The 15,953-nt window shown below is 40.2% G+C and overlaps 1 protein-coding gene across 1 annotated transcript in view; it reads right to left on the bottom strand.

Annotated features, from left to right (window-relative positions):
* The window catches only part of OC90 (otoconin 90), a 28,833-nt gene extending 12,880 nt beyond the window's left edge, over window positions 1-15,953 (bottom strand). Inside the window, exons 1-8 of the mRNA XM_056131639.1 lie at window positions 15,773-15,953; window positions 14,226-14,291; window positions 13,364-13,420; window positions 11,036-11,210; window positions 6,828-6,940; window positions 4,919-5,047; window positions 4,730-4,771; window positions 2,449-2,499 (exon numbers count right to left, since the gene is read on the bottom strand). Of these exons, the coding sequence (XP_055987614.1) occupies window positions 2,449-2,499; window positions 4,730-4,771; window positions 4,919-5,047; window positions 6,828-6,940; window positions 11,036-11,210; window positions 13,364-13,420; window positions 14,226-14,291; window positions 15,773-15,953 (814 nt within the window). The remainder of the gene's footprint in view (window positions 1-2,448; window positions 2,500-4,729; window positions 4,772-4,918; window positions 5,048-6,827; window positions 6,941-11,035; window positions 11,211-13,363; window positions 13,421-14,225; window positions 14,292-15,772) is intronic.

The raw sequence follows: 15,953 nt of genomic DNA, 5'->3' as shown, positions 1-15,953 counted from the left end.
TGTTCTCCCATCCAGCTGGGGGTCAGCTACAGCTGTTTTCCTGCTACTTTAACAGAGGAAAGTGATTGTTAACAGAGATCCTGTGGACCCCAAAGCTTAAAAGATTCAATCTTTTCCTTAGCATAAAACATTGCTTTATGCAAACATAGGCACTGAAGCTCAAAAAAAAGCAGTATCATTCCAGATCATATAGCTAAGAGCTGGGAATGTGACTCAGAGGCTTGAATATGAAGACCTGAATTTGTGTCCCAGCACTGAAAAAAAAAAGTGCTATTTAAAGATACTAGGCCTGAAGGACTAGAGTGTGTGTCTAGCATGCATAGGACCTGGGTTCAATCCCTGGTACCCCCAATTTCCTTAGCACTGCCTGGAAGCAACTGCATTGTCAGATGCTGCCTTAGTGGTTCTTGGCACTGATGTGAAAACTACCTAAAAAGATTGCACAACTGAGAAGCAGAAGGATATGACCCAAAACTGTTTGATTGAGAGACAAACCTATTCCATAATCTGATGAAGAAAACACTTCTCTATAACTTTTCTTACCCTGTGTGTGATAGATTTGATCCTGCTGGCTGCCTCCACCTTCAGGGAAGCATTTGTATGTGTTGCTGCCCAAATGGTGGCTGTGTGTGTGTGTGTGTGTGTGTGTGTGTGTGTGTGTGTGTGTGTGTGTTCTGGGAATGAAAGCATGGGTTTATTTTTTTCTCTCTCATAAGGCTCATGGGAGACCCCGTGGGGAAACTAGTTTCCTTTACTTGCCACCTAAGGTCAGGTTATGAGGTGATGAGGATTCAAGCTGAAGGAAAGTGGGAATGTACCAATTTAGATCATTTTGTGATTTTCTGGTAGAACATGCTTTTTATCCTAAACTTAAAGTGGCAGTTACAGCTCTGTTCATGCGCAGGGTGGTTGTAGGGCTCCTGGTGGAGCTTTGGCTGCATGTGGATTCTGTTTTCTCTTTTTTCTAACATGGACCCCACAGCACAGTCTGTCCAGAGCTTTTGGGGGTAAGGTGTTCTTGAATGTGGAAGTTAACGAGGGATGAGCTATACAATGTTCCACAGAATCAGTAGAAAGAAAGAATAATGTTTTGGGGGGAAGGGGTAGTATTAGTATGGAATGTACCTCCATCCTGAGGTGTAGGGTTGCAGGTTTAGCATAAAAAAAGATAGAGTTTCCAGTTAATTTTGCTTTCCACATGAGCTACTAGGAAACTCTAAGTTTAAGAATGGCTGGGGAAATAGCTGTAAGGGCTGGAGAATTGAGTACCTATCTTGTAGGCAGGAAGCTCCTCCAAGCACACCAAGGGTGATCTTGGTGGAACCAGAACTGCTGGGCCTCCTGGGCCCAGCATCACCTGGTCAGAGTATAGAACTATCCTGCCTAGATTGTCAGATGTTGCTCACAGTGACCCCCAGACTCCTGAGCACTGCTTTGGAGGAGCACTTTATCACACACACAAATACACATACACACACACACAAATCCCATGGAAAAATTTTCTGGGACATGTTAATATACACCCCCAAAATTCTTTGTTGCTTATCTAGAGTTCACCTTCAAGGGATGGAAGAATTGAATGGAGAAAGTCACTGTGGTAGTAAGAAGACACCGGTCTTTGATGTTGGATTAGGTGAGTTTTGTACTCACACACACAGGTGTGTGAGAGTGGACCCCAGAAACTTGATCATATCATACACCAATGACAAATCAACACAAAACTTGTTTTCAAATAATTAAATAAAATGAATTAAATATTATCGACTACAGGCAGTTGAGGATGGGCATCCTGCATTTTATCTGCCAGAGTTAGACAGGTGGGAGATGAAATGTGGGAGAAATCTGAACAAGGAGGAGCTCAAGAAAACTTAGAAGCACCAGGAGGTTTACTCCATGGCTTGGAGGCCAGCTGCACATACTAGGGGAAAAGGCATCTCAGATAGAGAAGGGAGCACCAAATAAAGGGTGTTGGGAGGATCCTCCCAGGATGGGAGATGCATGCTGAGAGTAGACTATAGACCAAACATGATTGCCACTCAATGCCTCTTTTGCAAACCACAACACCCAAAAGGAGAGAGAGAACAAAAGGGAATGCCCTGCCACAGAGATAGGGTAGGATAGGGGGGATAGGGGGTAGGAGGGATACTGGGATCAGTGGTGGTGGAGGATGGGCACTGGTGGAGGGATGGGTATTCGATCACTGTATAACTGAAACCCAAGCACAAAAATTTGTAAGTCTACAACTGTACCTCATGGTGTTTCACTAATAAAAATTAAAAAAAGAAAAAGAAAAAGAAAAGAAAACTTAGGAATGACGCATGAGGCAGTTCTATTGCGAACCCAAGTAGGAGGATTTTAGGGACAAATCTCAGCAAGGGATGATGGCTCAAGTAAATGGCTCAAGTAAATGTAAGCATGTGGGTTCAATTCAAGTTTCCTTCCACTTACCTTCTCCTGAGAGGGCCATCAGGCTGGTGTCTGTAGGCTCCGGAGGAACCCCTGGAAAAGAGAACCTCCTGAAAGCAATGACTGATGGAATAGTGTCCACAGTGTCATATGTGTTGTGGTAGTACAGGATGGAGACAGCTAAACCAGTAAAGGAGGCAGCTGAAGGCGTGTTGGCAGGCAAGAGCAGAGCAGATTTTGGGTATATGTCTCCTCTGCCTCTCTCATGCCTCTAAAAACATAGGGCTTCTGCAGAGAAGGTCCCACTCAGGATATACCCAAGCAAGGGGGAGGACAGGAGAATACCATTAGATGGTGCAGGTGAGGATGGTGTCCCACTTTGATAAGATCCCTGTTCAAATGGGAAGCAGGGTGAAGATTTTTTTTAAAAGCACAGGACTACCATAGCCAAAACTATACTGAAAAACAAGAAACTGGAAGACATCACTCTACCTAACTTGAATCTATATTATAAAGCCACAGTCATCAAAGCAGCATGGTACTGAAATAAGGAAAGGCTCTTGATCAATGAGTCAGAATAGAATATTCAAGGATAAACCCCTATATACATGTTTAGATAATTTTTTTCATTTTTTATATTTATTTATTGAATTACTGTGGGAAAAGTTACAAAGCTTTCAGGTTTAAGTCTCAGTCATACAATGATCAAACACCTTTCCCTTCACCAGTACTTATTTTTCACAACAAAGAACCCCAAAATATCCCCCTCCCACACCTCCCAATGCCTGTTGTTTAGATAATTTTTGACAAAGGAGCTGAGAGCATGAAATGGAATAAAATTAGTCTTTTCAACAAATGGTGCTAGGAGAATTGTATAACTATATGCAAGAAATTAAAACTGGATCCATATGTCATACCTTACAGAGTTCAAAGTGCACGAAGACCTTGAGACAAAACCTAAATCTATAAAGTACATTGAAGAAAATATAGGCAGAATACTTCAAGACCCAGATCTCAAAGTAGTCTTCAATGATATGATGCCCTCAACAAGGCCCGAAGAATCAAAACTAAACAAATAGACTACATCAAACTAAAAGCATGTCTGTATGGCAAAAGAAACACAGGAAAAAACTAAATAACAGCTAACTTATTAGGAGAAAATATTTGCACTAAATATATTAGATAAAGAGTTGATATCCAGGTTCTATAAAAAATAAAGATAAAACCAAACCAAACTGAAAGCCCCATCAAAAAAGGTGGGAAAGGAAATGAATGAACACTTCTCTGGAGAAGACCAGTGATGGTCAACAGGCACATGAAAGAATGCTCATCAACACTTATTATTAGGTAAATCAAAAAAAGACAACAATGAGATATTATTATCTGTCACCGGTAAGAATGGCACATGTCAAAAATACTGGGATAAATCTCTATTGGTGGGAATATGGTGAAGAAGCAACCCTCATTCAATGCTGGTGGGAACGCTATATGGTAAAACCTCTGTGGAAAACAGTGTGAAGAGTACTCAGTAAACTAGGAATTGAACTCCCATTAATTCCACTTTTGTGTATCTATCCCCAGAATAGGAAAACATTCATTCAAAAGAATATGTGCAAACCATTATTTCTTGCTGCACTCAGTACAATAGCTAAGATTTGGAATCAACCTGATGTTCAATGATAGACAAGCAGATCATGAAGATATTGTACATATACCAAATGGAATACTACACAGCTGTAAGGAATGATGAAATCATGCAATTCATGTCAACATGGATGGAACTGGAAGATATCATGTTAAAATGAAGTCAGCCAGAAGAAGAAGGCTAAACAAAGGATGATATCACTTATATATGGATGAGGAAATGAAATATTTTAAAGTGGGATGTCCTGATCAACCTTGGCCCCAAAGTACAGGGAGGAGAAGGAAAGAAAGAGTGGAGGGGAGGTGCTTATCAAGAGAGTAGGAGAGGTGCTTATCAAGAGAGTAGGAATGGTGGAAAGTGGGGGGAATACTGAAGGAACATGGGAACGTTATTGGAACAAAGTTGGCACGGGTGGTGGTGCTACAAAACTGTATGTCTAAAATTCAACTATGAATAGCTTTGTAAATAACGGTTCTTTAATTTATAAAGTGTAAAAAAAAATAATTAGTTTTTTAAAAAGTACAAGACAGTGCAATCACACTATTATATTTGCATAATGGGGGAAAAAGTCCCCTGACAATGCTTTCCTCAGAATATAGTCCTATTGGTAAGAGAGGCATGAATGTTATTTGACCCCTGTAGTCTGAATAAGAGCTATCTTCACCAAGAAGGCCTTACCTTTGGGCAGAAGTGTGGTCAACTCTTTGCTGCCAGTTGTCTCTAGGAACAAAACACATTAGAGTATGTCTAACCCAATGACTTGGAAGAATGCTAGAAGGTACAAAACTTGACATGTGAATAGCTCACTGATTCCATACCAATATGATTATCAACCCCACAGCCTTCGTGGGACCCCATTCTTCCTACCTGGAGGCTGAAGCAGACAAAGAGAGGTGTCCAGAAGATTCAGGGAAGCATTGACGTTGGACTGAGCCAAGCACTCTATGGCAGCCTTGTCACAGGAACAGAGCAAACGTTCACAAGGGTCCTTGGATTCTGCACAGAATCAGGCCAGAACAGGTTGGAAGAACTCACTTGGAGGTAATGCAAACTCTACAATCCTGCCCCCACCTCTGGCAGGCTTCTTTATTCCAATCCTGTCAGATCTATCTTTTCTATCTTTTCCAATCCTGTCAGATCTATCTTTTCTTTTCGGAACTATCTATTTACCCAGCATAGGAGACACACCCACTGCTTTTCTTCCCATCCAACCCATCAGGCCACCTGCTTGGCTCTACAACTCCTCCTCATACTATGTTAAAATCTTACTGTGTCTTCCTATCTCTTCTTCACTCCAGAGCAAAGTCCCATTCACCTTCACCCCATCATCTTTTCACTACTAATGCCAGGGTTCTCCTGACCAAACTTCTTGTTTCTCACTCTATTCTCATCGAAGAACCAGAATAATCCTTCTAAAATTAAGATAATTCGTGTCTTTTTGTCTGTCCAGAATATTCCTACAACTTCCTAATTTAGTAAAATCTTGATGCCCTACACCCCATTCCCTCTCAGATCTCTTCCTCTTCATTTCTCTCTCATCACCTCATCTCTGACTCATTGCTTCCCATTCACCAGCACTCTAAGCTCCACGAGCCTTGTGCTGTGTCCTCTACTACCTAGACAAGTCTTCAACTGAGCCTTGAGCTCCCTTCTCAATTTAGTGCTTGCTTCACTGTCATCTTTTCTTAGAAGTTCTTCCTGACCTTCCCCCACAAGTCCCCTTTTGTCTTTTCTTTGCTCAATTTTCCTCTAGTTTTTGACCTTAACTAACTTACAACATCATTTGTTTTTAATAGACTCATTGTCTGACAACCGTGAGGAAATTTCAGAAAGCTAGGATAGATCCGATCCCGGATGATCATCTTATACCTATTATGTCTTTGTTGAGTGAATGAAAGAGTTAGTAGAATTTACTGAGTTCACCATGTATCTCTCCTAGTGACTTATACACTTTATTCTATTTTACAGGGCATAAATCTACACATTTCAGAGAGTTTGGCTCAATTATTTGGCAGCTAATATGACTTTAGGCAAGTTTCTCAATCTCTGAGTTTCCCTCTCCTTCTTTGAAAACTTTTATTAAAGACCATCATCTTATAGGGGTTGTTAAGAAGTACAGAGTTTCTGTGGATCAAATGTATGGTACAAGTATGCATTCATAAAGGATAACTCCTTTATCCCTGAATACCATGTTCCTCTTTCCACTGTGACATTGTATAATTTGAGCCTTCTCAGAGACACCGGATGAAAGTCCTGGAGTAATGTAATGGGCAAGCCGGTGAACTGAGATTTGAAACTACATATATTTGATTCTGATAAACAGCAACAATCACACATGTAGCACTCTGTATCTATCTCCACTTCCATCATTGTAGTCTTAGTCAATTTCATTCATTAGGGGAATCATAATCTCTGAAGCAGAATTTATTCTACCTTTGGTGTTCTGAAAAAGTAATCACTTTAATGTCACAAAATGCATAACTAGCAAACCATTTGCCCTTATTAAATTCTAGTCATTGCTACAAGTTAAAAAAACAGATCAAATAATGTGCTGGTCAACTATTATTTCAATATAAAATAGTAGTCTAGAAGTTCAGAGATGCGGGTTCATTTCTTGATCCTCAATCCGCTACAAAACATCAATGCTGCCTGTGTAGGGTTCTCTTATTGAATGAAGCTTCCCATGGCGATGGTGAATCCTAGAAGTTCTCAGTCTGAATTGAGAACTGCTGACTGTCATTTCTCAGCAGTCTGCAGGACATTGGGAAAGACTCACCACATGTGATAATCTTGCTGATGCAGTTGACATTTGTGCGGAGCTTGGTGGACTCTTGGAGACAATCCATCTCAGCAGCCTCCTCATAACACTTGCGGTGCTGGAAGCAGCAGCTGTGCAGGATGTGGAAGAGTCAGGGTGAGGAGTAAGCTTAGAAGAGAGGCCGGCAGTCTGTGATTATTCTATGTCTCTGAAGAGTTTCTGTCAGTGGTCTGATTATAATACCTGGCATGCATGTCATATTTGAATCATTTATGTATGCAGCAGTGTCATTATTATCATGAGAGTTTACATTTGTGGAGGCACACACATAAGGCTGTATAACTCATCAAGTTTTAGGTTGACACTAAATGTCATTTATCAAACCAAGTAACTGATGGATTTAGGTAAGCTATTAGATTTCATATACTATCTAACTCATACTTTGGGGGATTCAACTAAAGATCTGTATAGATCCTCCTAAAAGGTAGACACTCAATACATGCTAGCAATTATTCTAGAGATATAGCTGTGCAAACTCAAGATGAAAGTCATGTGTTCTCCGAAAGTCTAAAAATTCACAGTCCCATGTGCTGAACTGTGTAAAAAAGTGAAGTAGGTTTGGTGTGCCCAAACATTCAGCTAGAGGTGTTCCAATAATTCCTTTTGGATTGGAAGCAATGAAGAACTACCATGGTGTTTCTTTGACTTCTAGATTTACAAGGTGTTTTAATAATAAAAGGAAGTAGTTAGGGAGTATGAGAAAAAAAAATACTTTCCAAGAACTGATACTGGAACATGTATAGAACTAGCTTTTTCTTTTCTGAATGTCGATGATTTGGTTCCTGGTCTGAGAAATGGAAAACTTCTCATTTGGTCCATAGACAGTTACAAATTTTACTTAGGATATCTGGAGATAACATCCATTTGTTGTGTAATTCCAAAGCTATTATTCCTTGAATATCAAGGAAAGTAACCTATTAATTAGTTAATTTGTAATCACTAAAAAGCAAATGGAGGTTGGTCACCTCCATTTGGCCAATGAGTTCATTTTTTAGTTCCTATATGTTCCAGGTGGCAGAGTTTCCTGCACCCGTGCTTGGCTGTCTTCACTGGGGCCCGTCGGAGGGGTTAGGTTGAGTTTCCCTCCCTGCCCTGAGCAGAGCCCCTGCCGCTGAAGACCCCTGGAACCCAGCCACAGCCATACTCAAGGCTACTCTCCACATGTTCGTAAAGCCTCATGCATGAAGGAACCAGCAGAGGAACCCAGGTGTGCGGGATGCAGGACTGAGATCTCCAAGCCTGCTCCGATCAGGACTGGGCCTCCTTCACCCAGATCCCTCATCTTCCAGTAGCTTAGCAGTCACACCCACAAACTGCTCCCAGCACCATGCAATCCCATCAACAGCCAAGATCCAGAGACTATAAAACAAAGTTCCCAGAAGCATGCAGCCGCATTCACGGCTGCGTGACCTCTTATAGTCCAGTTCTCCCTCTCGGAGAACCCAGCAAGCTACCAAGAGTATCCTGACCGCACAACAGAGTCTGGCCAGCTCCCTGTGGCATATTTGATATGCCAAAAACAGTTAAATAATGCGTCACATTTCCCTGACCCTGAAAGAGCCTTCAATGCGGCACTGTTGGGAAGGACTAGTAAAGAGAGGCTGCTAAAATCTCAAGGCTAGAACGAATGGAGACATTACTGATGCCCTCTGGAGGAAATCGATGAACAATGGGATGACAGTGATACAGGGATGTTCCAGGTGGTGTGGGCAACCCTGGTTCGTAATGGGAAAGAAAGAAATGATATGGTGCAGAACTTCCCTGGGGGTACTCAATAGGGATTTTGTGTCTAATGCTTTATTAGAGGCCTTATTTATTTGGTACCCTAATTTTCAATAGATGTTGACTGGATTAGCATGACCCTTATTTCTTAGGTTCTTAATCAATGATAGCTCATTGGTCCGTGGTGCATATTTCTCAGGTGCTGAACCTGACTTTGACTCCCTCAACACTGGGAGCTCAACACCCCTCCCTCAACACTGGGAGCTAAATAGACTTAAGAATCCCCTGACCACCTCAAGGTGAGAGGCTGGAGGCCCCAAGAGCACTAGAGCACTCTAGAGGTGGCCTGGTGGTCCCCAGAACCATAAAGCCTGAACAGCTCAGCATTTGGGGGTGGAAAAAGCAAACACTGTGTTTCAAATCCCTGAAGTCAGGCTGGAAAGGCAAACAAGGGTTTAGACATTTGCCTGGCATGTCACCAGCTGCAGTTTATTCCCAGGCACCACATATGCTCCCCGGAGAGTGCTCCCAAGCACAGAGCCAGGAGTACCACCTAAGCAAGGTGGGAGTGTACCCAACACCAAACACCTAAAAAAAACTCAAATAGACACAGTGGATTTCAGTACAAGGAGTAATACTAGATATAGTTAAGTTGGCATGTTGGAAAATGACCAATTAATGGAGACAGCAATTTGAATATAAATTTTTTTAAATATTTATTGTTAAATTTTATTTCAGCCACTGTTTGATCCTGCACAGCAGAGTCTGGCAAACTTCCCATGTCGTACTCAATATGCCAAATACCAGTAACAATGATGGGTCTCATTTTCCTAACCCTGAAAGAGCCTTGCATATGGCTCTTTTAAAATCTCAGGGCTGGGAAGAAGGAGACGTTACTGGTGCCTGCTCGAGGCAATCGACGAACAACAGGATGATCGTGATCATGAGTGTGTCTTGAATCTGCCACAGACTGTCTCATGTGACAGGTTCAAGATAGGAAAGTAATTGTTTGGGGAGCATGGAAGTTGTCCTGGCAATTACACGGTGAGGCATTTAAAGAGAGAGCTTTCATAAAGAAATGCTGTGCAGCAGTAATGTCCCCCATATTACAGAATGGAATCCTTTTCTCTCTCTTTCATGGATCTTTAAAAGCACATTCCTTCAAGTTGAATCTAGGCATGGGTTTAATCTTCGCTCAGTTTCCTGCTTTCATATCATTGCTTCTGCTGCTCCTGTCTAGCAGTCATAGTTGTAGCAGTATTGATACTCTAACTGCTATTATACAGTTATACAACTGTTACCATTAAAACTACTACAATTATTAATTCTACTGTTACTATTATCACAACCACCACTGTAACTGCTACTGTTGCACTACCATGGCACCCCCAACATGACAAAAAACTACTGCTCTATTCATGTAACTATGACTACTAACACTGCTACCCTTACTAGAGTCATACTCTACTATTGATAGCAATGGTGTGACCAATGACTAATACTCTTGAATACTTAATAATCCATACAGTATTCATAACTTAAATTGGGTCATTTAATTAAAAAACATTTATGAATCAGAGAGTATTATAACCTCCATTTTATAGATGAAGAAAGAAAGTGTAAAGTAAAGCATGCAATATAAGTTCCCCAATAACCTGAAAGCCCCAAGTCCATCTGGAGCTGAGAATTAGAATGACTGTGTCATAGATTATATGCCACAACTCTAAGACACATCAAAAAATGTTTCTCCCTGATACTACTATTGATAACTGTTTGTCATATTCTTATATATAAATTGATGCTTCTAGGTCTTTAATGCCAATCTGGCAAGTAGAAGTTGGTGTCTTTTTTAACTTGCACTTCTATTTGAGGTATAACCTTTGTATCAATCAACTTGAAATTTCTATAAATTCTGCATTTGACATTTGTCCTTTTGGGCAGAAATTGTATTTTGTTTATATGAAGCACATTGCTCATAAGAGTACTGGTATTTGGTGCACATTTGTTGAAAATTGGACAGAAATGGCTGTCGTTGCTTGACCTCTGTGTGGTCAGGACTCTTTCAAATTAAAAATAATTCTCAAATGTTTTTATGCTTAAGAGTCACCTGGGAAGGTCTATTAAAAATATATTGTAGGTTTTTTACCTAATAGTAATTGAAGTCAATAAGTCTAGAGTGGGTTCCAGGAACTTCTATTTTATAAACATCTAAGTTGTTCTGGTACAACATGGTTTTGGACAGAAACCTTGAGAACCACTAGAGTGAAATTGCCTGTGGGACAGAGAGGATCTTGAGAACATCCTAAAAAACATCACAGATTACATAGCAAATTAAAGGTGAGGAAAACATTAACCTCACCGCTTAATAAAAATAAGATACCTTTGACATAACAGTCCAGGAAACTCAGTGTCTGTGCCCTACACAAGTATCAGGAGGGACTCACCTGTCAGTCTCATCCACAGGCAGCCCTTCCATCTCAAACCTGCAGGCACAGCCGTAGTCCTCGAAGTCTCTGGGGCAGAGACCAGCCACACACCTCATACCATTCACAAACTGCAGCAGCACAGGAAAGTTGGTGAAGACAGCCTGCAGCCAGGTGAAGTGGGAACCCAGGCAGTCTAAAGGAAGGGAAGGCAGGTGGACAGTGGGAGCCCCAGCTAAAGTAGCTTTCATTCCTGAGACTTTAGACTTGGAGCTGATGCTCCCTCCTCAACCTGCTGTACACTCAGAACTGCCCTCAGTAATTGAAAGGAGTCAACTTTATAAGTCATGGTCACTTATGTGATTACCCAATTCGTGAATGGTCTTGTTGTGGTCTTTTTCCTTACCAACAAAACAGAAACATACCCAGGGCAAAGTGAACCTTCTCCACAAGTCCTGGGGATGTTCCAGATTCCTTTTCAGCTGGTCAAGATAACTCTATCTTTCTATGACAGTGGTTGGTCTAGGGCCAAGCCTCACAAAAACAACTGATCCTTCCTTTGAAGCTTTTGGGAAATTATTTTTTCTAATAAAAAGCATGTCAGAGATCCCTTTGATCCCTGTACTTTTCTCCTTCTTTGAATGTAGATGAGGATGTGCTGACTGTAACTGCAGTGAGATTCTCTTAACTGTGATAACCTCAAGTCTAAATCTGAAAACCAAGTGTAGCAGTGGAGAGAAATAGAATGAAACTGCCTGTGTTGAGTTACTGTATCCATCCTGATGCCTTTAGATGTCTGATATGAGATAATGAATAACTACTATTTTAAAGTCACTATTAGTTTTCTGAAGGAATCCCAGCTAATACAGTCCTAGAATTTGAGAACCATAGACTGGTACAGGAAAGGGTTCAAACCCTTACAATTTTGGAATACTTATTGTATAACAGAACTTGTCATCTTAAGTGGACAAATGTTACAATGACAGAATGAGATAGGCTTTAGAAAGCATTCACTTGGTCTATTATCCCATAAAACTCATGTTCACTTTGCAAGGCTGGTGATAGTCACCTTAGTTCTAGAAATTGAAGTGAAGAGACATGACCAGACTATCAAACAGTGATTTGTACTACACAAAATGCTCTTGAACCAAAAAATTGTCAGGAAAACAATGGTCAGTTTTTCCCTCACCCCTTTAACTCTCTGCCTTTCTAAATGCAGAACCGATTCTCAGAGCACTCACTTAAACATAGAAGATCAGAGGAGGGAACTGAAGGAGGTTAAAAGTTGCTTTTAAGAAATAATTCTGCCAACTGTTCTAAACTTAATTTAAACTTCTTTTCCAATAAAGTTCCCCTTTCCTTGTCTTCATGAGCCATAGTCATAAAATGAAGAATGATTTCTATGCAAAAGAAAGGGTCACTCAAAGAACAGTGTCTGTACTTATATGAACATGTGTTTTTTCATTCAGGAACTTATATTATACTTAGTCATAGATATTTTAGAGAAGTCTCTCAGTTCATTGGTATCTAACTCCTGCTTAACTGAAAACTTTAAGGGGCTGAAGTGATAGTATAGCAAGTATGGTGCTTGCACAGTTAATCTCTATTTAATCCCTGGTATCTCATACTGTTACCTGAACACCACTGCCAGGAGTAACTTCTGAGTGCAGAACCTGAAGTAACTCCTGAGCACTGCTGGGTGTGGCTCCAAAATAAACAAAAAACCTGAGGGAATTAAGTGACTTCTTCAGCTCATTGGTATCTATCCAGTGGAAGTTCAGAGTTTTCTTGCTCATGTCAATCATATTACACTCTTATTTTTAGGGGGAGGGGCTATTCTTTCTAATTTATGACAGAAATCATAATGTCCTACTGTTAATAGTCACATAATTGTGTAGTTGGTAAGTGAAATTTTGACACCCTCCAAAACGCATAATCTTTGTATATATTGATTTATCATGGGAATCTATAAAACAATGTGGTATAAGGGAACTAATTTATGAACTCCAGTGAGAGCTCCTCCCCTTTGACTGTGTAGGCTTAGGCAAGTCACTTTACTCCCTCAGGCTGTTTCTTCACCTATAAAATGGGACTGTTAGTTTTTGCCAGAGTGTAGTCAAAACTTAGAAAGTGAAGACTGTAAAGACCCTTGATAACTCAATAACTCACCCTGAAATAAAATTCACCTGTACTCTGGTTAGAACCCAGATCACAAGTTTTTGGAACTTGCTAGGGGAGATCGCATAAGTCCAAGGGCTAGAGATCAAGATCCTGATAATTCTTTAGATTTCTCACATATGCCCCAGGCCCTGACAACTGGTGAGAAAAACAATTTTAGATTTTACTTACCAAAAATTTCAGCCACACTTTCCACATTTTTAAACACCCCATTGAAGAACGTGACATCTAAATGGAGAAAGCAAAAAAGTTAGCATACAGTCTCCCTTCTTCCTTTCAGTTCATTGCCTGGGTAAAGTGTAAGTTCAACCCTCTCTCTAAAGACAGGTTTGATCTTGGGATAATGTTCTTATAATACTAGTTTCCGATTCAATGATAGGGGCGCTGTTTACTGTGCAAATTTGTTCATGTTTTTGAAAGACCCTAGGAGCCAGATGCTCAAAAACAGTAGAGCACAAGTCTACTGTTGGGAGACCCTGAATTACATTCCTGGTCCTGCATGCCCTTATTTCTGGACAGCACTACCAGGTGTCACTGTTGGATTTCAAATACCCTTGAATGCAAGCACTTAATCATCAGCCTTTCATTTCTAGGAGTATAACCTGAGACCACTCCCCCAATCCCAACAGCTGAATGTGCTCCCCTGTCCCCCCAAAACAAAGAACTCATGAATAATCTAGTATCTGGAACTGCAAGGTATATTTTAAATATTTAATGAAAGTGATTATTTTGGGTCTCCCTAGTGTGAAGAATCTTGCAATTTGGCATATCCTTCTGGTGTTCCTTATGATTTGCCCTTTCAGCTGACCTTTGTCTTGTGATGGGCAATTTCAGTATATTGTCTCAAAGCATAGGCCAATGGGGAGCTAGACATCAGAGGAGACTAAACAAGAGACCTTTGAGTCTCACTTGAGTCCATAACCTGAAAATGTGAGAGCAATGCATCTTGAGTGTTTACAGAAAAGGAACATTCTCTGCCAATCTCTTGATAATTCATGTATGCCTCCTAAAAAAGTTTTTAAAAAGTCCTTACTGATATCTTTTGAGAATCCTGGTGACAGCTCCCTTGGCAGTTGTGGGGTGTCCAGAGTGTGACCCCCTATAATTGAGGAAGAGAGAAGAGTTAGGATAAAAACCACTGTTAGTACTTGCTAGGCTGATGGTGTATGCTGAGAGGTGGTAACTAGGGAGGCAACTTGGTGGATGAAACTCAATTTTGTGCATACTTTTCTAGTACCTGCTTTGTTCCAAATCTCTGTGGCAGCTGTTAAAGGAAGATTAGAGTAGCCCACTGTTTTATATATTGTCTAACCATAATTGGGGGGAAGCATAATGATATGATTTTGATAGGGAAACAATTGGTCAAGAAAATAAGTTATAACATTTGTAAAATGAGTTTTGCTAAGTGACATTTCACTTAAAAGAAAACAAAATCAGAAAGTGACTGGAAAACAGAATATTCCATAACTGTGTCAGCAAAACTGAGGGAAGTCAATGTCACAACTAGGCTTTGATCAGTGGAGTTGAGGTCCTGTATTTGAGCAGATGACAGACTTTGGTTTCACTACCAATAAGGACCACAGTCACTGAAAGCATTTCATAAATTAAAAAAAAAAACCTACAAATGAAAGAAATAAGCAGTAAAAATCCAGTAATGACCCATTAATTCATGCCCTGAGGGAAAGTGGTGTTTCAAAGGACGTGAACTGCAAGAAAGACTGAATCTTAGGGAATCTTAGGTTGTACTTAATTACTTCAGACAAGCTTCTGGGTGACATCTAAAAGTGCTTTATTATTTACTAACTCAGTTCATAGTCAAGATAAATAGATAAATTATCAGTAATGCTTATGGATTCACTCTGCCTTGTACTCACTATTCTACTGGAAGGGAACTAGATGTGAGAAAGGATGTCAATGTCTTGGTCCATATTTTAAGTGTGAGAAAATTGCTTTGATAAATCAGTTTATTGGTCACTACAGTCCCCTATCAGAAAGAGAAGAAGTTTAATGTGGTTTTATGAAAGCTGAACATATAATCAAATTTAAAAGAAAACAGGAAGTATCCAGAAGTTTCAGCTTCATAACCAAAACTCCAGGTGAACTTGAAATTACTACCCCTGATTTGGAAGAGGTTGCTTAGATCACATATAGCTTTGAGGGATATGGATTAGGAATAGAAATATTTGCCCTTCTCATTGGACACTCCCGCAAAAGAGGAAAGAGAACTTCTGAAGGTCATGATAGCCAGTGCATTCCATGGAAATGAACAGAACAAGATGTACTGGCCCATGATCAAAGATCTCTTTGTAAAGAGAAGATTGCTCGCTGACCATCTTGCCCCTTGATATTTCTACTTAACCTCCTCTCTTATATAGCACAATTTCAGACACTATACAGTTGTGCCACAAAATATCAATTAAGGGTAATTTAGAGCATATTGCTAATGGTTCATTTCTATCCTTACTTAAGTAAGAGAATGAGTATCAAATAAGCAAATCAGATAACATTTAACACTATATTCTCTGGTTCAAAGTAATTATAGACTATGCCAGAAATACAACGTAAAATACCCTTACTTACCAGCATGTGGGGCAGTCAGGATACTTAGGAAGAAAAGGGCAATCATAGCAGGAGAACAAAGGATGGGGCAATCCGGTTCACTGGAACAGCTTTCTGGGAGAGAATGGTGGAAAGTAATAAGTCTTCTTTCAGCTAAGTCATGATTTAAGAAACCATTGAGCACTTTGTTCCATAAGGACAT

The sequence above is a fragment of the Sorex fumeus genome, unplaced genomic scaffold, assembly GCF_029834395.1.
Source record: "Sorex fumeus unplaced genomic scaffold, SorFum_2.1 ptg000002l, whole genome shotgun sequence".
NCBI lineage: Eukaryota > Metazoa > Chordata > Mammalia > Eulipotyphla > Soricidae > Sorex > Sorex fumeus.
Note: the sequence above shows the minus strand (reverse complement) of the source record. Positions and strands in the feature narration are given on the sequence as shown.